The sequence below is a fragment of the Protopterus annectens genome, chromosome 15.part0 (assembly GCF_019279795.1).
Source record: "Protopterus annectens isolate FY-2018-M chromosome 15.part0, PAN1.0, whole genome shotgun sequence".
NCBI classification, from domain to species: Eukaryota; Metazoa; Chordata; order Ceratodontiformes; family Protopteridae; genus Protopterus; species Protopterus annectens.
The window spans coordinates 377,070,669-377,096,653 of NC_056749.1; the positions used below are offsets into that span (position 1 = coordinate 377,070,669).

At 41.4% G+C, this 25,985-nt stretch overlaps 1 protein-coding gene across 1 annotated transcript in view; it reads right to left on the minus strand.

Moving 5' to 3' along the window:
• TAF7L (TATA-box binding protein associated factor 7 like) overlaps positions 1–25,985 on the minus strand; it is a 594,912-nt gene that overhangs the window by 535,442 nt on the left and 33,485 nt on the right. The window contains exon 4 of the mRNA XM_044057271.1: positions 12,304–12,427. Coding sequence (XP_043913206.1) covers positions 12,304–12,427 — 124 coding nt within the window. The remainder of the gene's footprint in view (positions 1–12,303; positions 12,428–25,985) is intronic.

Below are 25,985 nucleotides of genomic sequence, written 5' to 3' on the forward strand. Positions count from 1 at the left end.
TCCATCTAGCCTCATAGAAGGCCCTAATAATAGACATCATCTTGATCGTAGTGACAGATGGACATTCAATAAGGGCATACAGCGTTTATCTAATAGCAGAAAGAACATGATACCCTTTACTACTAGATACACAAATGACAATTGTAATATTGTAGAAATCATAAAGAAAAATTTGGGATAATCTTACAATAGACAATGATTTGAGAGATTTAATAGGTTTGACACCACACTTCAGGTATAGAAAAGTACAGTTTTGTACCTACCATAAATGTAGATGTCCGATAGGTATGCATCTGCAGTCATCACATATGGGTTTGTCCTGCCTCAGGCAGCCCTTCGGTCGGCCGGATTCCAAAGTCTGGGTCCGGCGTCGGCTGATGTCGCCTTCCCGGCGCCAGCGCCTGGGGTATAAAAGCGTCAGCTGACGCCATCTTCCTCAGTTTTTCGTGCCCCAGATGCCAGGTGCCCTCTAAGGGCGGCTAAATTTGGAGAAATGCAATAAATTCCAAACATGCACAAAAATATATATATACATATATATAAAACAAATACACCATAATAGATAACCCCAGCTAGCTATGAGAGGGGAATGTACCCAAGAAATACCACAGAGGGGAAGGAGGGAGGGTAAACCTGACTGCAGATGCATACCTATCGGACATCTACATTTATGGTAGGTACAAAACTGTACTATGTCCTTCAAGGATGCATCTGCAGTCATCACATATGGGTAGAATACCATAGCCAATCTGGGGGTGGAGGATCTATGTAAAGGATGGTGTAGCTAAAATGCCCTGCAGGACTGCCGTAGCAAAGCCTGCTCTGGATCTGGAATATAAAGTTAAGTTGTAATGCTTGGAGAATGTATGCATGGAGCTCAATGTAGCAGCTTCTAAAATGTCCTTGGTAGCCACCCCTCTTAAGAAGGCTGTGGAGGTGGCTGTGGCTCTGGTCGAATGAGGTCTAATGTTAGCTGGCACAGTTTTTCCATGAAAGGAGTAACAGAAACAAATGCAATTCCCTATCCATTTTGAAATTGCTTTTCCTTGTGCACCAGTAGCATATGCTACAAACAACTGGTCAGTTTTTCTGTAATTTTTAGTTCTGTCCAAGTAGTAGCGCAACTGTCTGTGTATGTCCAGGGTGTGCAGAAGCTTTTCCCCTTTGTTTTGTGGATTTGGAAAGAAGGTAGGCAGGTGAATAGCTTGGTTTAATAAGACCCTAGATACCACCTTTGGCATAAATGAAGGATTGGTTCTCAATGAGACTCTGTCTTGATGAAAAATAAGAAATGGCTGTACTGCCATGAGGGCCTGTAACTCAGATACTCTTCTTGCTGAGGTTATGGCCAGAAGGAAGGCAGTCTTCCATGAGAGGAACTGTAGTTCTGCAGATGCTGCTGGTTCAAAGGGAGGCAGTGTTAGTTTTTCCAACACGAAGTTAAGGTCCCAAGTAGGCAGTGGTGGTTTCCTTGGAGGATTGATGTTTTTAATTCCTCTTAGAAACTGTCTTAGCAGAGGATGAGAGAAGACAGGAGGAGCCGTGTTGTACTCTGCTGAAATTGCTGAAGCATGAATTTTAATGGAAGAGTAAGACAGGCCATTGTGGAGCATTTCTGCTAAATATTCCAGGATATGTGCCATGTTCATAACTGTTGCATCTAGGCCCTTTGAGATGTTCCAGGTGTGAAATATTTTCCATTTTGCTGAGTATGCCTTACGTGTGGAAGGCCTGCGAGATTCCATGATGATATCCTTCACTCTCTTGGATAGCTTATCCTGGTGATGGGTCAAGGTATTTTCCAGGCAGCTAGCTGTAATGTTTTCAGGTTGGAATGCAGAGTTTTGTAATTGTGCTGTGTCAGGAGAAGCGGCCACTGTGGCAGAAGCCATGGTTTTGTCTGTGACATGCTCTTTAGCAATGGGTACCAGTGCTGTCTTGGCCAGTCTGGAGCTATCAGAATCACTCTTGGCTGCTCTGCCCTGATCTTCAGTAAGACCTTGGTCATTAATGGAAGAGGTGGGAATGCATACACTGTTCGATCTCTCCAGCTGAAAGAGAGAGTCCACTTTCCATGCTTGAGGGTGGTATGTCCTTGTGCAGAATTTGTCCAGCTGGTGATTGTGTGGGGAGGCGAAGAGGTCTATGTCCGGTCTCCCCCATGATTGAGTTATCTGATGGAAGATGTCTGGGTGCAGCATCCATTCATGTGCATCCATGATGTTCCTGCTTAAGCAGTCCGCCAGTATATTGTCCTTTCCCGGTACAAACTGGGATTGCAGCTGTATATTGAGAGTCAGGGAAAGTTCCCATAGATTCATTGCCAGTCTGCAAAGAGGGTAGGAATGTGTGCCTCCTTGCTTGTTTATGTACCACATAACTGTAGTGTTGTCTGTCCTTATTAGCAGGTGGCCTTCATGTAAAAATAACCTGAAGGCCTCGATTGCATGTATCACTGCCAGCATTTCCTTTTGGTTTATGTGCATGCGTAGCTCTTTTTGTGACCATAGTCCTTGAATGCATCTTCCTTCCATGTGCGCTCCCCATTCATGGTCTGAAGCGTCCGTTGTAATGGTTTGGCTGGCTATTGGTTTGCTGAAGGGCAAACCCCTGTTTGACTGGCTTGCCTGAGTCCACCACAGAAATTCCCTTTGAAGGCATGGGATGAGTGGTATCAAAGTTTCCAAGCTGTGACTGTGCCGAGTCCATAAACTCCTTAGGTACCATTGGAGTTTCCTCATATGTAGCCTTGCTTGAGGAATCAGAAGAATGCAAGAAGCCATGTAACCCAGGGCCTGCAGGATTTTCCTTGCAGTCAGCTGAGTTTGTCTTGACAGGTTTTTGAAGTAATCCAGTAGTTGGTTTTGTTTTTCTTCTGTGAGGAAAGCCATTTGGGTGGTTGTGTCTAGACCCGCACCCAGAAAAGTTATTCTTTGGGATGGTACAAGTCTTGACTTGTGAATGTTGACTGTGTATCCCAAGGCCTGAAGAAGATAGATGGCATAATTCAAGTGTTTTACCAATATTTGTTGGCTGTCCACTTGTATAAGGCAGTCGTCCAGATACGGGTATATTTGCATCCCCTGGAGTCTGCAGTGTGCAATTACTGATGCCAGGCATTTCGTGAATACTCTGGGTGCAGTAGATAAGCCAAAGGGCAATGCTAAGAATTGATAATGCTCTGAACCTGCAAGAAATCTGAGGTGTCTTCTGCAGCTTTGTCTGATAGGGACATGCAGATATGCCTCCTTGAGGTCCAGAGTTACCAGCCAAGACCCCTTGCCCAGCATGGGAAGGAGTTGCTGTAGAGTCAGCATTTTGAATTTTGGCACAATGAGATAAGTATTTAGTGCGGACAAGTCGAGAATAGGCCTCCATTGCTTTTCTTTTCTTGGAACAAGGAAGAGTCTGGAATAAAATCCTTGGCCTTGTTCTGCGAGAGGAACCTTTTCTATTGCTTTCATTTTCATTAAGTTGGAGATTTGTTTCAAAGCCTCTGCCCTTTGATTTGGTGGCAGGTCTGGCATGCCTTTTCTTTTCGGTAATGTGTGGAAATGGAACCTGTATCCTTTGTCTATTATTTGTAGTGTCCATTTGTCCCTTGTAATAATGTGCCAATTTTCTGAAAATAAGGAAAGCTTTCCGCCCAAAGGTGTTTCCAATTGAGCCCTGGTTGGCGGTGTCAAGGTAAAGTCATTGAGTCTGTCCTTGTGCAGCAGTTGTAGGTTCTGCATTACCTCTCTGGTTGGGATGCTGCCATTGACGTCCCCTGTAGGAGCCTCTAGCTTGCCCTCTACCTCTGGCACGCCTGTTCTTGCCTCTCTGAAATCTGTCTGTGTCTGGAAAGAACCAGTTCTTGGAAGGCCAATTTCTGCTGAATCTTGGTGGTTGGACCTGCATAAAATCTTTGACTGTTTGTACAGATTTTGCCTTTTCTTCAAATTTCTTTAAGACCTCCTGAGCAGTGGAGCCAAATAACTTTTGCTTTTCCAGTGGAGCATCCAGAAGCTTTGCTTTAACATGGTCTGGCAGAGATTGTTCCTTCAGCCAAGCATGCCTACGTATAACTGCACCTGTCATAGCTGACCTACATGAAGCTTCCAATGCATCATACCCACACTGCAAAAAATGGTTGCTAACCTGTTGAGAGTTATGTACCAGATCCTGAAGTGATTTGCGATCTAGGGGTTCAGGTGAAGACAGCTTTTTATGCAATTCATCTAACAAATATTCTTGGTACTGTATCATATGGAATTGACAGTTTAAAGCCCTCGTAGCAAGGGTAGCAGAAGTATACACTTTTTACCCCATCTCTAAAGCCCTGGACTCCCTTTCAGAGGGGAGTGGATTTTTTGTAGTGGTAGCTGTAACCCCTTTAGGGCCCTGGGAAATAGTTTCTGGGTCAGCAGAGTGGGCCTTGTAAAGGAAAAGATGTGATTCCGGGACCCTGTAGTACCTATCAGGTTTGGCAGGAGCCGGAGGGAGAGTGTCAGGGGTTGTGCTAGATTCCGAGTACACATCATCAATGACATTCAAAACAGGGGGAATAGCCAAAGGTCTATGCTGAGGCAAATGCAAGAAGGTCCTTAATCTCTTCCTGGAATCAGAGAATTCCTGGCCTTGCCATTGGAAATGCTCCTCATAGTGTGCAAAGTTTCCAAAAGACAGTTCTTCAGGAGGGGAGGCCAAAGGGATAGATTCCTCTGCATCTGAATCCTCGAGGCGAAAAGCCTCCTCCTGGTAGTCCGAGAGGGCAGAGCCAGCAGAGGCCTCATCTGAGGAGAGGGATCAGAGGGCTCAACCCTGGGCCTTTGCTGTAGAAGGTTGAGAGCCCCTGTCTGGATGAGGCTGAGAGACCCTAATTAATGAAATAAGGTCCTCTGCTAGACTAAGGATCTGAGAACCTGTAGTGGGTCCCTGAGGGATAACCCTGGGAGGCATAGATTTTGAGTGTTTAGCAGCTTTAGCCCTAGAGAATGCCTTAATAGACATGGATGCAGGAGGCCTGGCTGCACCACGTGCTGGTGTAGTTTTGTCTAAGGGAACGGTGTCGGAAGGTTCCTGGACACCAGATTCCAAAGGAGATTCAACAACCGAGATAGTAGTGGCCTCCGGGGCTGAGGTTGTCGGTTGTACGGTTTCGGTGGACGGTATTACCAAGGACACGGTTTCAGCCGAAACCGAGACACTAGCGGTAGGCCTGGCCGCAGTTTCAGCCGAAACCGCGGGCCGCAGGTGTCGGTCCTTGTCCTTGCGTTTCTTCATTAAATGTGAAGTCGAAGTCTCCGACGACATTTTGTAAGCAAAACTAGCCCCAAAAAATTCCTCTGCAAACTCCGACCGATATCTTAGAGTGCGTCGGTTGAAGGAAGCACAGGCGGAACAGGCCGAGACGTTGTGGTCTGGGCCTAGGCAAGGTAGGCAGTAAGAGTGGAAATCCTTATGAGGTATTTGTTTCCCACAAGTTAAGCAATTATTAATTTTATCTGACATTGGCTGAGGCAAGAAAGAGTCCCCAACGGGGTACTTAGCTTTTGAAGTCTTCAGTTTAGCTGAATTACAGGAGCTGGCCGACCGGCACTTGCGAACTGCTTCTGCTTCGGGCACCACGCGGCAAGAAAGACTGGGGAAGATGGCGTCGGCTGACTCTTTTATACCCCAGGCGCTCTGACGTCGGGGAAGGGGCGACATCAGCCGACACCGGACCCAGACTTTGGAATCCGGCCGACCGTAGGGCTGCCTGAGGCAGGACAACCCATATGTGATGACTGCAGATGCATCCTTGAAGGACATCAGCAAGAACCTGAAGAGATGGTTGTGTATTGATAAAATGATCAATAGATCTCTGAATAATAGAGATACTAGGGTCCTGATGGGAACATGGCCATGTCAGAAATGTAGCATGTGTAAATTACTATAGAGAAAGAATTTATAGTACCCAATTTAAACTATACACATAGGTCTACTTTACATGCTACGTGTAATACTACTAATTTGATCTACTTGGCTACATGTACCAAATGCCAAGCATATTATGTAGGGTTAACCTCCAGGAGGTTGAGGGACCGCATATACAATCATGTCTATGAGATCAGAAAAATGACTTTAACCAGTGTTCTAGCTAAACATATTAATATACATCATGATCATAGTTTTAATTTTAAGGTCTTACAAATAATAAAACCAACTATGAGAGGTGGAGATAAGATGAATTTGTTAGGAAAAATTGAGTTAGAATGGATTTTCAGGTTATGGGCACATATAGAACCCGGACTTAATATTGCTATTAGTATCAAACCTATATTAGAAGCACGTATAGCAATGAGCTTCGGGAGAAATAAAGTATACACCTATTAACATTAATTCAATATATGATATGGTCTTAGTTGATATAACATCAGAGTTAATGAACTAATCATTGAATTCAATAGTTATTAGTTATAATTCAAGTATTTCATAATTGTGATTAATTAAATATTTTATTATTTTAATATTTAATATTTAAAATATTGTTTATACACATATACATATTTTAAGTATAATACAATATATATTTCACAATTTAATTGAGTTAACAGTGAATTATTATTTTCGTTTTAGTAAGATATAATTTAGAGATGTTAAATATTTGATACATATTTTCATCGTTTTAATAATGATGTTTTATGATACTCATTATATCACATTTATATATTCTACATCTTTAATATTATATATATTATATATTTTTATGCAGTTATGACATCTTGTTGGATGTAGTTTGTTTTCGGAAATTTTTCCCATAAAAATTTGTTAACCTCTTTAACATACGAGACTGTGTTAATAATGGAAGGTAGAATCAATGCTCTGTTTCTTTTAAAGTTAAGTAGATGATTGATTATTTAATCACGTAATGAGGTTAGTTGAATCAATTGTTAGTTTTTGAACTAGTATATAAGCTAAGGTGTTTTAACATTCTATTATAACCTGATGAAGCATACTTGGAGTATGTGAAAGTGCTCGTTCTGATTCCTGTTTATTTTAATAAAAGCTTTTTACTTTTATACATCGTGGTGGATTCCTTTGGTTTTTACAAGATATCTTTTTGCCTACTACAAGTGGAATCCTTTGGATGGTAACTGTCTGTTTTTTACTGATATTTCTGGTTGCTCTGGGATTCTGTTACCTTCACATGATGGAAAATTTGCCAGTTGAGCTTGACTATAATCCGATACCAGCGGAACATACCAACAAATGGAAAGAAGTTATCCGTCAACAAGACAATCCATTACTGAATCTAGAATTACATCTACCAGCCACTACTGAGACAGGTACTGTACCAGTTCATAAGGAGTTTTATTCCAACTTAAGGGAATTGGAAAATGTCTTATATAAACTGAATAGACTGATTTGGCAGAGATGGCATCTTGAAGCCTGACTTCACCTCAACGTTATCCCCAGAGGCATGCGTATACTTTGCATGCCTACTTATGGTGAAACGCATCCTATACTATTAAAGAAGTGGCAAGAATTAAACATTGGTTTCAGTAAACAGTATATAAACTTGCTGATAAGAGTACTTTACTCCCATTGAAAATTAATTAACAGTGAAAGCAGATGATTTGCATAGAGACTTGTTGAAACGGTTTAAAGGGGAAATCTATCACAAAAAACTAGAGGGGATGTTTGTACAAGTCATTGCATTTGGAGAAAGACTGCAACAGCTGAAACATAAAAAACTCTTGAGAGATTACAATGACTTTGTTTCAGGACAGATCTTTGTTTGGCCAAGAAACAATGCCCAGTCATCAGGGCAAAGAAATTCTTATGCAGAGGTGGCTCAACGCTCTCCTGGAACAGATGTCAGTACTTTGCACATCAACAATGGCATTTCCACTTTAAATGGTTCATCACAGTTAGAACTGATGGACCCGCCTCAAACTAATACAATTATTAATGAGTATGCAACGCGCTCAGCAGCAACAGAGGTTTTGGATACTCCACCTCCTAACCAGGAAGGTTTGCAACAACCTGGTTTTATTAATGGAGCGAGACCCAAAGTGACCATGACCATGACACCACAAGGTTTTTTACCTTTACCAGTCCAGTATCGCCATCAGAACAGGATGAGATCAAACAGCAGAGGGAGAAGGAAGAGGAAGTTTTCGGAGGAAGCCGTGGAAGAAAGAAGAAGACAGCGCCACTAAATGAACTTGTTTTTAATTTATCGAGCCATTCTCTTACAAAAAGTGAACATAGCTTGCTAAATAAGGGACTTTCATTCATTCCCTCTCAGGGTAGCAAGCTAGCAGAGCTTTTAACAGATTTGCGAATGTTTGCAAGAACTTTAACTTTGAAAATGATGTATAAATATACTTTAACAGAATATGATGTTATTAATGATACATGCTTTAAGAAAAAAAGTGTTTTTGTACCAGAAGCTCTGCCAAATGTTAGTTGCTTTGTACAAAAGTGTTAGAATGATTTTTATAAATATTTCACAGATGTAAGGAGAGGTAAAAAATGTGGAAAAATCTTTTATAATCTCAACAATGATGAACATCAAGCACTAGAGAATTTAATTAAAGATTGGTTGCTAACTATAAGACCTGCTGATAAGGGGGGAGGGGTTGTCTTATTAGACACCATCTTCTATGAAGAATTGATGTTAAAGATGTTAAGTGATGTTGAAAAATATGAGAAAATTAATAATAACAAACTAAATAAGATTATAAGTGCAGTTCAAGAAACGCTTTATGACTTACTTATGTGTAGACAAATAACCAATTATACGACTATTTTTTGATAGATATACCTACTATTCCTAATATAAAGGGACTTCCAAAAATGCACAAAGCAGAATATCCCCCACCTATGCGACCCATAGTGGTGGGAGAAAAATGGGTTACTTAACATATTTCCAATTATTTGGAATTTAAACTAGGACCCATTGTGAGACGGATACCCACCATTTTGAGGGATACTTATTCATTATTGAATGATACTGAACATTTAGTAAAAGGAGCAGATATGCCATCTACTTTAGTACTAGCATCGTTAGATGTTAAAAATTTGTTTACTACCATACCTAATGACTATGGAGTAGAGGCAGTAAGGGAGATATTATTGGAAGATAAATCTTTGCATAAGGACACACAATTATTAATATGCACTTTATTGGATTTAGTGTTAGATAATAACGTATTTCTGTTTCAAAATAATCTCTACATGCAAACATGGGGTGTAGCAATGGGCACCCCATGTGCGAATTCATATGCAAACCTTGTAATGTACTATTGGGAATCTAAACACTTGTTTAATAGTGAATACATGAAAGACATCATATTATACAGACACTTTGCTGATGATGTTCTTATTTTGTGGAAGGGAGAGCAGTCTGTATTAGAGGAGTTAGTTGTTTATTTGGAAACAACCACAGATTTTCTAAGGTTCACTTTAGATTACTCACTGACAAAAATTGACTTTCTAGATATTTCTATCCTGAAAGTTGGTGAAAACTCGCTCATCACAAAATTGTTTAGAAAACCTTGTTGGAAAAATGCCATCTTACAATATAACAGCATGCATCCCCGGTTTATTTTTCCTAATATAGTACAAAATCAGAAAAATAGGATTGGTAGGTTATGTGCCCAGATACCTTGAAATAAACAGCTAGAAATTTTAAATGAATTATTTTCTGATAGAGGCTATCCATCTAGCCTCATAGAAGGCCCTAATAATAGACATCATCTTGATCGTAGTGTCAGATGGACATTCAATAAGGGCATACAGAGTTTATCTAATAGCAGAAAGAACATGATACCCTTTACTACTAGATACACAAATGACAATTGTAATATTGTAGAAATCATAAAGAAAAATTGGGATATTCTTACAATAGACAATGATTTGAGAGATTTAATAGGTTTGACACCACACTTCAGGTATAGAAACAGCAAGAACCTGAAGAGATGGATGTGTATTGATAAAATGATCAATAGATCTCTGAATAATAGAGATACTAGGGTCCTGATGGGAACATGGCCATGTAAGAAATGTAGCATGTGTAAGTTTATTACTATAGAGAAAGAATTTATAGTACCTAATTTAAACTATACACATAGGTCTACTTTATATGCTACGTGTAATACTACTAAAATCTACTTGGCTACATGTACCAAATGCCAAGCATATTATGTAGGGTTAACCTCCAGGAGGTTGAGGGACCGCATATACAATCATGTCTATGAGATCAGAAAAATTACTTTAACCAATGCTCTAGCTAAACATATTAATATACATCATGATCATAGTTTTAATTTTAGGGTCTTACAAATAATAAAACCAACTATGAGAGGTGGAGATAAGATGAATTTGTTAGGAAAAATTGAGTTAGAATGGATTTTCAGGTTACGGGCACATATAGAACCTGGACTTAATACCGTTATTAGTATTGAGTTAGAATGGATTTTCAGGTTACGGGCACATATAGAACCTGGACTTAATACCGTTATTAGTATCAAACCTATATCAGAAGCACGTAGATAGCAATGAGCTTCTGGAGAAATAAAGAATACACCTATTAACATTAATTCAATATATGATATGGTCTTAGTTGATATAACATCAGAGTTAATGAACTAATCATTGAATTCAATAGTTATTAGTTATAATTCATCCAGTATTTCATAATTGTGATTAATTAAATATTTTATTTTAATATTTAATATTTAACATATTGTTTATACACATATATATATTTTAAGTATAATACAATATATATTTCACAATTTAATTGAGTTAACAGTGAATTATTATTTTCGTTTTAGTAAGATATAATTTAGAGATGTTAAATATTTGATATATATTTTCATCGTTTTAATAATGATGTTTTATGATACTCATTATATCACATTTATATATTCTACATCTTTAATATTATATATATTATATATTTTTATGCAGTTATGACATCTTGTTGGATGTAGTTTGTTTTCGGAGATTTTTCCCATAAAAATTTGTTAACCTCTTTAATATACGAGACTGTGTTAATAATGGAAGGTAGAATCAATGCTCTGTTTCTTTTAAAGTTAAGTAGATGATTGATTATTTAATCAAGTAATGAGGTTAACTGAATCAATTGTTAGTTTTTGAACTAGTATATAAGCTAAGGTGTTTTAACATTCTATTATAACCTGATGAAGCATACTTGGAGTATGTGAAAGCGCTCGTTCTGATTCCTGTTTCGTATAATAAAAGCTTTTTACTTTTATACATCGTGGTGGATTCCTTTGGTTTTTACAAGATATCTTTTTTGCCTACTACAAGTGGAATCCTTTGGATGGTAACTGTCTGTTTTTTTACTGATTTTTCTTGCACAAACACACAAGCAGAGATTTTTTTGTGCTTGCAGCACTTCAACATTTCAGTCTTTTTTTTTCTCTCAACAAGATTATGCTCTGGACAGCACAGTGGTGCAGAAGTAGCATTGTCCCCTCACAGCAAGAGGTTCTCCAGCTTGAGTCTCGGCTGGGGTACCTTCTGTGCGGAGTCTGCATGTCTGCTCTGCATTCGTGTGGGTTTTCTCCGGGTGCTCAGATTTCCTCCCATGTTACAAAGACATGCGTCTGGAGCATTTCTCCCTAGACCTCCACTGAAAATTGGCTTTGTTCCAAGTTGGACTTTCTTGCTAAACAAATGTTAAATAAAATAAATAAATAATTATGCAACCATGAAGTTAGTGAAAGAGGACAGGAAATACACCCTTTATTTTATCTTTCGTCAGGTTGAAGCTTTGATAACACTTCAAATCAGTTTAGTCTTGCTGAAAAGCATGGCAAGTGATCTTGCCAAAATAGCTGTAGAGAATCCGACAAGCCATGCTTCCTGCTCTTGACTCCCCGCACCAAAAGACAGGGTACATACAGAGGAATGAAAAGACATGGGCATCAGCATTTGGGGGTGGATGTTGATGTCATACAGACACAGAAACAAATACATTTCCCTCAAAGACTTGCAGCAGAGACAAGCTGAGCTCTGACTGACTAAGCATAAGTTGTTACACTTATATAATGCAGGCAATAAAATACTTCCAGATCAGCAATAGAAATATCCAGCCAAAGGGAGAACAAAGAAAAAAAAACAAATACGATAACTGGACCATTGGTGCTTCTCCTCCTAAGGTACAAATCAAATGCAGATCCTCATCTCCAGTTTAAAAAATGCAAACCATCTGCACATACTTAGCTTATTAAAACAAAGCTATGGTTACAGTCATTCCTGCATCACATCAAGACTACTTTTTGGCATTCCTAGAGTACTCACTGCCATGGTTCCAAATGAACTTCTTCTCCTTGTCTTTGTCCTTCTTTTTGTTTTTTGGATCTACTATGCCAGCTGGCTCTTCTAGAGGAGGATAAAGATCACCATCCAGTGTACATACTAACATCTAGCAGTGTAAAGAAAAATAAAAAAATAAAAAAAACTATCAGTACAAAATACGTTTACTGCAGTAATTCAGTGATCTGATTATTCAATTACGCACTATAGTACAAAACCGTTTTAGCTCGACTCCGAGAAATTATGTAACACAAACAACGTACACCAAAGAAAATCTAACGTCAGAATACTGAACACCATCAAATTTACAAATCTATATTAGTCATATTAAAGACAGGATCACAACTCTTGTTATCATATTTCATTCTCTTCTAACCACAAAAACATTTCTAAACATATCCTAAAATGTTCACATCTTACTTGGTAGTGCAATGCAACACAAAAATGTACAGATGAGTTCACTTTAACAGTGAATCTTCAATAAGAGAATTAATACTTAGTACTAAGGAAATCTGTTTTCCTACTTGGTTGGTCTGGTACCAGCATCCTTCTATCTCTTAGAACCATCTTTCAAGATATGCTATATTTCAGTGACACTGGTTTTCATGCTGCACAGTTTGAAAGTCAGCTTTGGTTTGTACCTCCTCAGTTTGTGTAGTAGGAACTCCCTTCATCTACCAAAAATAGCAGTCTACCACAGATGCCCTAAATAACTACGGGCTACAATAAATACATTACAAACTTTGTATTCCTAGGCCTTATTATTTTATAATACACATTTAAAAAGTATGGTAATCAGGGTATAGTAAGGTGGGTTGCCAAAGTACTGTAATACTTCCCTTGTGAAGATCTTCTATGAAGTTAACTACCTAAGTCTGCATTAGCAAGCGAGAAAGCAAACTCAGCAGTACCCTACCAAGTTGTTGGTGATGGGATGATGTCAAAGCAAATTCCTCTGGGCTACACTCCAAACTTCTAATTAAATATTGGAGCCATGTACTTCCTAAATGCCTTACTAATACAGCAAAGCCAAAGTGAAGGGTTATATATTGAAAACAGGGCTGTTGTACTGTGACTCTTAGAAGCTTCTTGTATATGAAGGATATATAGGAATCTGAAGACAGACAGACATCTTCCATATCCACTTTCATCATCCACACGTGTCGTGCAAATGATGGTACTTTGGCGAGGATGGCAGTTATCCTGAATCTTTACTTGTATAAGCGTTCAGTGTTATCGGAGCCAGAATGAGCCAAAAAAGGTAACCATCTGAAATCTCAACACTCGAATTAGCGAGTGCCTAAACATAGATACTGAATGTCTGAAAACCCAGACTTACATATACTAATTTCTTGACTGGCTGCCATTTTTCAAAATATTCCCCTTTCTCCATGGTATGGTGATCTCAGAGTTGGTATGCATCATTTGGAGGGGGGGGGGGGTTACTCCCTGCAAAATAATAAGTTTAAAGGAGAAAGTACAGTTTTGTACCTACCATAAATGTAGATGTTCGAGTGTTCACACTGCTGCAGTCGTCACACTTGGGTTATCCTGCCGTCAGGCAGTCCCGCAGTCGGCCAGAGTTCCAAAGTCTTGGTCTAGAGTCAGTTGCTGTCGCTTCTTCCCTGACGTCAGTGCGCCAGAGGTATATAATAAGCATCCGACGCAATTTTCTTCCGTTTTTCTTGCCCCAGATGTCAGGTGCCCCCAAGTAGGTAGGCAATACATATTGCTAATCAAAAATATACATATAAAATAAAAACAATACCTTCAGTTACCAGCAAATACACCCCAAAGGTTGTATAGGATAGAAAGGTATAGGGAAGTCCAGTTAGTTCAGAGGGGATGGAGGGAGGGTAACCTGGACTGCAGCAGTGTGAACACTCTAACATCTACATTTATGGTAGGTACAAAACTGTACTATGTTCATCATGTTACACTGCTGCAGTCATCACACGTGGGTAGAATCCCAAAGCTAAGGTTGTGTGGCTGGTCTATAAAGAGTTAGGATTGGCTATAAGGCCCTGCAGAACTGCAGTGGCAAATCCTGCTCTGGATTTAGAGTAATGAGGCAGGTGGTAATGCTTGGTAAAGGTGTGCACTGAACTCCAAGTTGCAGCCTCCAAAATTTCCTTAGTAGGTACTCCTCTGAGAAAGGCTGTTGAAGTGGCTGTTGCCCTGGTGTAATGTGGCCTAATGTTATTAGGGACTGATTTTCCATGCTGTGTGTAGCAGTACCGAATACAGTGTCCTATCCATTTGGATATAGTCTGCTTTGAGATAGCCTTGCCTTGTGATCCTGCAGCATATGCTACAAACAGTTGTTCAGTTTTCCTGAAAGCTTTTGTTTTGTTCAAGAAGAAGTGTAGCTGCCTGTGTATGTCCAAAGAATGCAGAAGTTTCTCCCCTTTATTCTTGGGGTTTGGATAAAAAGTTGGCAAATGGATGGTTTGGTTAAGAGCCACACTAGACACCACCTTTGGCATAAAGGTAGGGCTTGTCCTTAAAGATACCCTGTCCTGATGAAAAATTATAAAAGGTTCCACTGCCATTAATGCCTGTAGCTCTGAGACTCTTCGTGCTGAAGTTACTGCCAGGAGCAGAGCTGTTTTCCATGATAAAAATTTTAGCTCGGCTGTATTGGCTGGCTCAAAAGGTGGTAGGGTCAGTTTTTCCAAAACAAAATTGAGGTCCCAAGATGGTGTTGGTGCTCTCCGGGTCGGTCTTATGTTTTTAGCCCCTCTGAGGTACTGCTTTAGCAAGGGATGAGAGAATAAAGGAGGATCCGTGTTGTAATGTGCTGAAATGGCAGAGGTGTGGATCTTAACTGATGAGAAGGATAGGCCTCTGTCCAGCATCTCAGTTAAGTATTGTAAAATCTGAGGAATGTTTGGAACAAGAGGGTCAAGGCTTTGAGCCTGGTTCCAGGTGCAGAATCTCTTCCATTTTTCTGAGCAAGCTTTCCTGGTGCTCAGCCTCCTGGCCTTCAAAATGACATCCATAGCTTTAGAGAGAGGTGTTGTCTGTTTGACTAAAGTATCTGCCATGCAGCCAGGTTTAGGGTTTTGAGCTGACTGTGCAGGATCTGATTGTTTTGTTGAGTCAGAAGGTGTGGAATTTGGTGCAAAATCCATGGTGGGTCCTGAACCAAGCTCCTTAAGATAGGGTACCAGTGCTGGCGTGGCCAGTCTGGAGCAATCAGGATCATCTGGGGGTTTTCTTGTCTGGCTTTTAGGAGTACTTTTGAAAGGAGAGGCAGTGGTGGGAAGGCATAAACTTTTAGGTTTTTCCAGCTGAACAGAAGAGCATCCACTTTCCATGCTTATTTGTGATAAGTCCTTGTGCAGAATTTTTGAAGTTGGCAATTCAGTGGGGAGGCAAAAAGATCTATGGCTGGGCATCCCCATTTCTGCGTTATCATGCTGAAGATTTTTGGATTCAATTTCCATTCGTAAGGGTCCATATTTCTGCTTAGGTCGTCTGCCAGAGTATTTTTCTTTCCTGGCAGGAATTGTGCTTGCAGGTGAACTTGGTACGTTAGAGCTGTGTTCCCAACAAGGTCATGGCTTGCCTGCATAGGGGATAAGAATGAGTGCCCCCTTGCTTGTTTATGTACCACATTACTGTGGTGTTGTCTGTCTTTAGTAATAGTTGTCCTGGATGTAGAAGGTCCTTGAAAGCTGTTAGGGCATTTTGAACAGACAACATATCTTTTTGATTGATGTGAAGATGCATTTGGTCTGTCGTCTACTTGCCCTGAATGCATTTTCCTGCCATGTGTGCTCCCCAGGTGTAATCCGAAGCATCTGTTGTTAGAGTTTGCCTGGCTGTGGGTTGGGTAAAAGACTGACCCTTGTTTAGATGACATGCCTGTGCCCATCATCGAATCTTCTGTTGTAGGCAGGGAATCATTGGTATTACTGTTTCTAAACTGTGAGAGTGTTGAGTCCAAACACTTTTTAGGTACCATTGTAATTTCCTCATATGCAGTCTGGCATATGGTATTAGTAGTATGCAGGATGCCATGAATCCCAGGGCCTGCAGAATTTTTCTTGCAGGGAGATGGGACTTTTTTGCCAGTAATTGAAAATATTGAGTTAGTTGAACTTGTTTGTCTGGCGTGAGGTAAGCCATCTGGGCCGTTGTATTTAAGCTGGCACCCAGGAATATGATCTGTTGTGAGGGCACTAGTTTTGACTTCTTTTCGTTTACTGTGTACCCTAGAGAAATTAGCAACTTTTTCACAAACGCCAGATGCTGTAGAAAAATGTCCTTTGTCTCTGCTTGAATGAGGCAGTCGTCCAGGTATGGATATATTTGAATTCCTTTTGTCTGCAAAATGCAATTACTGGTGCCAGGCACTTTGTGAAGACCCTGGGCGCAGTAGATAAGCCAAAGGGCAGTGCAGAGAATTGGTAGTGCATTGTACCAGCTTTGAATCTGAGGTATCTTCTGCAATTTTGTCTGATAGGGACATGCAGGTATGCCGTTTTGAGGTCCGGAGTAACAAGCCAAGCTTTCTTGCCCAACATGGGTAGAAGCTGCTGTAATGTCAACATTTTGAATTTCGGAATATCCAGGTAAGTATTCAGAATTGAAAGGTCTAGTATGGGCTTCCAGGCTTTGTCCATTCTGAGGACCAGGAGGAGTCTTGAGTAAAATCCTTGTCCTTATTCCTGTTGTGGTACTGTTTGAATAGCTCTCAAGTCCATGAGGGCTGAAATTTGTTTTTGTGCCTCTGCCCATTGATTTTGTGGCAGGTCTGGCATTCCTTTTAGCTTTGGTAAAGTATGAAAGTGGAATCTGTAACCTTGAGACAACATTCAGAGCCCATTTGTCTTGGGTGATTGTTTGCAAGTTTTGAGAAAAAAAGTACAGTTTTGTACCTACCATAAATGTAGATGTTCGAAGATCCACATTGCTGCAGTCCTTACTTATGGGTAGTCCGCTGTCCTCGGTCGGCCCGAATACCAAAGTATTAGGCTGACGGCGGTCATGGCGCTCAGAACTGACATCAGAGCGTCAGGGTATAAAAGCGCATGACCGACGTCATATCCTCAGTCTTTTCTTGCCCCAGATGTCAGAAGGCCCTAAAAGAAAGGCCACAGCCCAAAACAGGATACCTCCCAAAACATGCCCAACAACAACCATCACCCAAACCATATTACCATGCCAAACTACAGAGGTGAAGGAGGGAGGTGGTGGACTGCAGCAATGTGGATCTTCGAACATCTACATTTATGGTAGGTACAAAACTGTACTATGTTCTTCATCTCACATTGCTGCAGTCCTTACTTATGGGTAGAATCCCAAAGCAGAGGTAAAGGGAGGATGGCAAAATCATAAAGCATTAGGGGCTGCTAAAATGCCCTGTAATATAGCAGAGGCAAATCCAGCCCTAGACTTAGAATAAAGAGGAAGGTGGTAATGCTTGGAAAAAGTATGTACTGAACTCCAAGTGGCTGCTTCCAAAATATCTTTTGTAACTACCCCTCTTAGAAAGGCAGTAGAAGTGGCAGTAGCTCTAGTGGAATGAGGTCTGATTCCAGCCGACCCCTCCTTACCATGATGGGAATAACAGAAAGAAATACAAAAGTGAATCCATTTAGAAATAGTTTGTTTTGAAACAGGTTTCCTGAGAACCCAAAGCAAAAGAAACAAACAACTGCTGAGACTGCCTGAACCCCTTGGTTCTGCTCAAATAATAACGTAACTGTCTGTGAATGTCCAAAGTATGCAAAATCTTCTCCCTTTATTTTGGGGTTTGCATAAAAAGTAGGCAAATGAATAGTTTGGTTCAAGGCCACACTAGAAACCACTTTAGGCATAAAGGAAGGATTAGTACGCAAAGATACCCTATCCTTATGAAAAATCAGGAAAGGTTCCACTGCCATAAGGGCCTGTAATTCAGAAACCCTTCTTGCAGAGGTAATGGCCAACAAAAAAGCAGTCTTCCATGATAAATACTTTAACTCGGCAGTAGCTGCAGGCTCAAAAGGTTGTAGAGTAAGTTTTTCCAACACAAAATTGAGATCCCAAGCAGGAGTAGGAGCTGTACGTGGGGGTCTTATGTTCTTTGCCCCTCTAAGAAATTGCTTAAACAAAGGATGGGAAACAAAGGAGGGTCACAATTCATAGTGAGCAGAAATGGCTGCAGCATGAACCTTTATCGAGGAGAAAGACAAACCCTTGTCCAATAACTCAGTAAGATATTGAAGAGAAACACTTAAATCAGGCTTGGAAACATCAAATTTCTTCGCCTGCTCCAAAGAAAAATCTCCTCCATTTATCTGTAAACTTTCCTTGTACTAGGCCTTCTGGCCTCCAAAATGACATTCAAAATTTGCTGTGGAAGCTGAGACCCTCCAGGGTCTAGAACAGAATATGCCAGGCTGTGAGATGCAGAGACTGAATCTTGACATTGAGGAAGTGATTGCCCTCCTGAGACAAAAGATGCGGAATCAAAGGCAGAGGCCATGGAGGCTCCCTTACTAAACTCCTCAGTAGTGGGTACCAGTGCTGTCGAGGCCAATCCGCGCTTATCAGAATCATGGATGGCTTGTCTATTCTGGCCTTCAGGAGTACCTTGGGAATGAGAGGCAGAGGTGGAAAGGCATAGACGGAAGATTGCTCCAACTGAATGATAGAGCATCCACCTTCCAAGCTGTGGGATGAAACATTTTTGTGCAAAACCTTGGCAACTGGTAATTTAGTGGAGAAGCGAACAGATCTATGTCTGGAGTCCCCATAACACTGTCAACTTTGAAACACATGAGGATCCAGTTTCCACTGTGAGGATCCACAATTTGTCTGCTCAACACATCTGCTAAGGAGTTCTGTGCTCCTGGTAGAAACCTTGCCTGAAGATTGAGTTGTAAACTGAGAGCAGTCTCCCACAAAATCATCGCTTGCCTGCAAAGAGGGTACGAATGGGTTCCCCCTTGCTTGTTGATGTACCACATGACAGTAGTGTTGTCTGTTTGAATCAACACTTGTCCTGGGTGAAGTAAATCCCTGAAAGCCATCAATGCAAATTGAACTGCTAACATCTCCTTCAAGTTGATATGCAAATGTTGAAGTTTGACAGGCCACGTGTCTTGCACCCATTTTCCATTGAGGTGTGCTCCCCAAGCCTTGTCCGAGGCATCTGTCGTTAAAATCTGACTCGCCTCTGGTTGGGTCACAGAGAGTCCTTTGTTTAGGTGACATTCCTGAGCCCACCACAAAATTTCCTTCTGAATGCAAGGTATTATTGGAATGACAGTGTCTAGATCTTGGCAGTGTTGTGTCCATACATTCTTGAGATACCATTGAAGCTTCCTCATATGCAGTTTGGCATTGGGAAGCACCAGAATACAAGATGCCATGAACCCCAAGGCTTGAAGGACTGTCCTTGCAGTCAGCCTGGACTGTAGAGACATTTGATGGAAATAAAGAGAAAGGCTTCTTTGTTTGTCCGGGGTCAAGTAAACCATCTGCGAAGCTGTATTCAGTCTCACACCCAGAAAGCACATGTCCTGAGCGGTACTAGACTGGACTTTGTTTCGCTCACAGAATACCCTAGGCATCTTAACACTACCATCACATACTGTAGATGATGAAGAAGTTCGTCCTTGTGTTGTGCAATAATCAGGCAATCGTCCAAATAAGGATAAATCTGTATTCCTCTTAACCTGAAAAAGGCCATCACTGGAGCCAGAACCTTTGTGAACACTCTGGGCGCAGTAGATAAGCCAAAGGGCAATGCAGAGAACTGATAATGTAAATTTCCAGCCCGAAACGCAGGTACCTCCTGCAACTGGGCCTGATAGGAACATGAAGATAAGCCTCTTTGAGATCCAGAGTTACCATCCAGTGATCTTTTCCCAACAGAGGTAAAAGCTGCTGTAACGTCAGCATTTTGAACTTTGGAATGTCCAGATAAGTGTTGAGGATAGATAAATCCAAAACTGGTCTCCACGTGTTCCCTTTCTTTGGTACTAGAAACAGGCGAGAATAAAATCCTAGTCCCACTTCTGACAGAGGAACTGGCTGAATAGCTCCTATTTGAAGAAGTAAAGAAATCTGCTTGTGAGCCTCTATCCTTTGTCGAGGAGGAACGTCTGGCATGCCTTTGAAAGGAGACAATGTATGGAAATAAAACTTGTAGCCTCGGTTTATAATGTCCAATACCCATTTGTCCTGGGTGACTAAAAGCCAGTTTTGCTTGAAGAGTGCTAACTTTCCTCCCAAAGGAGCTGCCAGGCAAGAAGAATCTGGCAGCTGAAAATGCAGGTCATTGGGCCTGTTTACGAAAGGACTGGCCCCTGCCCTCACCTGCAGATTGTGCAGGCGAACTCCAAGTTCTAGGCCTGAATGTACTATGAGCTCTGCCCCTGCCACGTCTAGATCTACCCCTAGATTGAGAATCAGAAGAAGGGTAGGTCCACCCCTTAGTAGGCCAATTTCTACTAAACTTTGGAGGTTGCACCTGCAAAAAATCCTTAACAGTCTGCATAGACTTAGCCTTGTCTTCCATTTTCTTCAAAACCGACTCCACAGGGGGACCAAACAAAACTTCAGACTGTAAAGGGGCATCCAGAATTCTAGTTTTAACATGCTCGGACAAATTCTGATCCTTAAGCCAGGCGTGCCTGCGAAGAACTGAACCAGTGGCAGCCACCCTAGAAGAGGCCTGCACAGCATCAAAACCACACTGCAAAGAATGCTTACCCACCTGTTCAGAGACATGTACTAAATCCTGCAATTCTTTACACTCTATGCCCTCTGCCAAAGCATCCACTTTAGATTTTAGCTGAGAAAGGAGGAAATTCTGATACTTCAACATATGAAACTGGCAATTTAAAGCCCTCATTGCTAAAGTAGAAGAGGTATACACCTTCTTACCCCATCTATCCAAAGCTCTAGCTTCCTTATCCAGAGGAACCGGATTCTTTGCAACAGAGGCTCTAACACCCTTAGGCCCCTGACTAATAGTTTCTGGGTCCCTAGGACTCTTATACAGATATTTATGAGCCTCAGGCACCCTGTAATATCTGTCCGGTTTAACTGGCGAGGAGGCAAAGAATCTGGATTAAGGGAAGCCTCCGAAAACATCTTGAACAACATCCAAAACAGGAGGTATAGCCAAGGGTCTATGCTGTGGTAAAACAAGAATTCCCTAAGCCTCTTCCTTGAATCAGAGAAATCCTGTCCTTCCCACTTAAAATGCTCCCTCATGGAATGCAGAGTTTCTGAAAATGAAAATCCTCTGGAGGAGAAGCAGAAGGAGTGGAATCCTCTGCATCAGAATCAATAAGGAGGAAAATCTAGAATATCTTCAGCAGAAGACTCTGAGTCATCAGAGGCCTGATCCAAACTTTCCAACTCTGGCTCCACCCTGGGCCTCTTATCAGGAGGGGGCATAGAACCTCTAATTAAAGTAATCAAATCTTCTGCCATTTTAAGCATGTGCTTTTTAGGCACAGACCCAGAAGTACCTGGAGGGACACCAGAAGAAGGCAAAACAGACCTGCCCTTAGAAGAAGCCTTAGTAATAGAAGCAGAAGGCCTAACCACCTTAGGCATAGAAGGGAGAACAGTAACTTGAGAAGCCCGTTCAGCCTGACCTGACTCCTGGGAGGCCACATCCTGCAAAATCAAAGTTTCCCCCTGAAACAGAAACTTCAGCCGGATCCCCCTGCTCTACTGTAGCTTCTGCAGGACCGGCGTCCGAACGACGAATCAACCTGTCTAGGTTTCAAGGATTTGTCTTTGCGCTTCAGGAAGCGGGCCGGAGGATCCGACGGCATATTATAATTACACCGCTTACCAAAGACTAACCTAGCACAATCTAACCTTCTTTTATAGTGCTTATTAAACCTAGCACAAAATCGACACCGACCACGCCGTGGTCCGTCCCAAACAAGGAATGCAAAGAGAGTGATAATCCCTATGCGTATCTGTTTCCCACAAGAAATACAATTATTCACTTTTTCTGACATCCGAATTAACTGAGGCAAGAAAAACAAAATATTCCCAACGGGTACTTAGCCCAACTTGGTTTCGGTCTGAAACTCAGAATTCAAAATTTCAGAACGCCGGTTGGGCACTCGCAACGCTGCTTCTGCATCGGACCATGCGGCAAAAAAGACTGAGGATATGACGTCGGTCATGCGCTTTTATACCCTGACGCTCTGATGTCAGTTCTGAGCGCCATGACCGACGTCATCCTAATACTTTGGTATTCGGGCCGACCGAGGACAGCGGACTACCCATAAGTAAGGACTGCAGCAATGTGAGATGAAGAACATGTGCTAGTTTTCCCCCTAAGGGGGCTTCCAAAAGGGACGTGCTTGGCATACGAAGAGGAAAGTCATTGTGACTGTTTTCTGTAAGGTTGAGACTTGTCCTCACCTCCATTTGGGGTTGAGGTGCCCCACTGTTGTTGTCTGTCTGAGCCTTGGGGTTGAGATATGCCTCTTGGGCGTCTGTATCTGCCTCTCTGTGGCCTGTCTGACACTGGAAAGGACCAATTCTTTGTTGGCCAATTTCTGCTAAACCGAGGTGGCTGCACCTGTAAGAAATCCTTGACTGTTTGTATAGATTTAGATTTATCCTACATTTTCTTTAGCACCTCTACTGCCTTAACACCAAACAATGCAGCATGCTGTAAAGGAGCATCCAATAATTTTGCCTTAACATGATCAGGTAAACTCTGTTCTTTTAACCAAGCATGTCTTCGAATAACAGAACCTGTAACTGCGGCTCTACAAGAGGCCTCTAAAGAATCAAAACCACATTGCAGAGTATGTTTTCCCACCTGTTCAACTGCATGCAGTAAATCCTGCATTTCTTTACAATCAGGAGCTTCTGAGCTTGCAAGCATTTTCTGTTTTAACTGAGCCATTAAATAGTGTTGGTACTTAAGCATGTGAAACTGGCAATTTAAAGCTCTTACTGCTAAAGTTGCAGACATGTATACTTTCTTCCCCTATCTATCCAAGGCTCTGGAATCTCTGTCAGAGGGTACTGGATTTTTTGTAATGGGAGCCTTAACCCCTTTTGGACCCTGGGAAATAGTTTCTGGATCAGCAGAAGGGTTTTTGTAAAGAAACTTGTGAGAGTCAGGGACTCTATAATACCTATCTGGCTTGGCTGGAGCAGGGGGCAAAGAGTCAGGAGATAAGCTGGATTCACAGAACACATCATCCACAATATCTAGCACAGGCAGAATAGCCAGGGGCCTGCGCTGAGGCAATAAGAGGAAATCCCTGAGCCTTTTCTTGGATTCTGAGTAATCCTGACTTTCCCAATGGAAATGCTCCCTCATGGTATGTAAAGTTTCCCCAAAAGAATAATCCTCAGGAGGAGAGGCTGAAGGGATAGAGTCTTCAGCATCAGAGTCCTCATAGGGGGGTAGAGAGTATCCCTGGTCTGTAGAGGAATCAGAGGAAATGGAAACCTGATCAGAGGAGTCATAGTCTGTATCCTGCCTAGGTCTTTTCTCAGGAGGGGGATGGGAACCCCTGATTAGAGTAATGAGGTCTTCGGCCATTTTAAGCATCTGTTTCTTAGGCATGGAGGACTGTCCAGGAGAATGCTGTACTTGTTTCTTTGTCTTTAATGGTACCTTTGTCTTGGCTGTTGTTTTAATGGTAAGTTGTTATGGTCTGAAAACACCCTCAGAAGCCGATGCCTGCTCAGCGGCTCCGGACCCATCTGAGGGATTAGCTCAGAGGCCCAATACCTTGAGTTTCCAGAGGCCTAGATGTCTCCACGTGGGAGTCGGAATTGGCCTGTAGCTCTGAGGTAGTGGGTGTCAGGGGTTGTGAAAGCGCCTCACTGAGAACCAGCAAATCGGCGATTGGTCTAGAAGAGGTTTCGTCGTCGGTTTTGGACCTCGGATGCCTGTCTTTATCCTTGTCTTTGCTTGTATTGAGGTCGTCGGCTGATCCGACGGCATGGTATAATTGAACCTTTGGCCAAAGTAGTGTAAAGCAAAATCAAAACGTCTTTTTATAGTACGTTTGTTAAATCTAGCACAAAACCGACAGCTAGTGATGTCGTGATCAGGGCCTGGGCATGGAATACAGTACGAGTGGAAGTCCTTATGAGGTATTTGCTTCCCACAAGAAATACAATTATTAACTTTTTCTGACATCGGTCTGAGGCAAGAAAGAGATATCCCCAAAGGGGTATTTAGCTTTATTGAAGACTTCGGGTCTGAAATTCAACTTTGAAAAATCTCAGGAGTCGGCCGACCGACACTTGCAAACTGCTTCTGTTTCGGGCACCGTACGGCAAGAAAGACTGAAGAAAATGGGGTCGGATGCTTATTATATACCCCTGGCGCACTGACGTCAGGGAAGAAGCAACAGCAACCGACGCCGGGCCAAGACTTTGGAACTCTGGCCGACTGCGGGACCGCCTGACGGCAGGATAACCCAAGTGTGATGACTGCAGCAGTGTAACACGATGAACATCAATGTTTGATAATTGCTCTTCTCTCAAAGTTTTTTTTTTGCTAATTCAAGTATTGAAAAACATTATTCACTTTATGGGAATTAAAATAATGTAAAGAAAACTATTTTTTTCCTGTGCTTGAAGAGGTACTTCTCTTACTGCCTTTCCATATAAGAAAATCTACACTTAGTTCCAAGCTAGAACCAAGTGAAGTCTTATCTGGAATCATGGAACTAAATGAATTCTATGGCATATTCCAAAGGGAGTACTTATGTCTAAAAAGAAATGTTTTTGCTCTGGTGAAAGAAAAAGTAACAAAAAAAAAAAAAAAATCTCTGACCTACAGGGGTAATGCAATAACAGCATACATTTAGCAAAAGTACTGGGGTATTCACAGTGTAATACAATCCTTGATTTCTTTTGTGCAAAGTTTTTTTTTTCACCTCTAACTGGATGGATGTAATTGCCTAGTCTTTTGCTGCTTTTCTACACTTTCTAAAAATACCTTTTTAGGGCTATCTATCACACCTAGTCTAATCAAAACAAGTTACATACTGAAAACCTCATTCTTTCAGAAAAAAAAAAAGATTTGTTTATGTATTATGGTGGGTGACACCTAATTTCCTCTGCCCTAGTGGCTGCTACAATGAGGTCGTAACAACTGTGGTGGGCAGAAAAAATCTTAGTTGGGTAGTGACCTGGAGTTTCATCAGATTTTAATGAACTAGTGGGCTAGTCAACCATATTATAGTTAAGTTACTAACTCCTGAAGTTCTTATTATATTTCCTTGTAGGAGTCTGAAGTAACTCCTTCAGACCAGATGCTGTCTGTTTCTTCCTCCCCCACCCCTCAAAGTCTGTCAAAATACAGTATTTTCCCCCAAAGGGGTGATTTGTACTCAGGATAGCTGACTATTCTGATGAAGGCCAAGGCCCTAACAGCTGTTTCAGCTGCTTACCCCCTGCTTATAAAGGCCCACATCTCTAAAGAAGTCTGATATGATCTCATGTCATTTTGAAGGAATTATACTGGGACCATAAAAATAACCAACAACAACATACCCAAGTAATAGCTGTTTCTGGATGACTTTTCCTCTCTAGAAAGGCCAAATCCCTATGAAGATCTAACATATTCTCATGTCATTTTCATGTAATTACACCGGGACAAGTTACTTACAAAAAATTCACAGACTAAAAACCAGTGATCAAAAACTTCCAAGAGC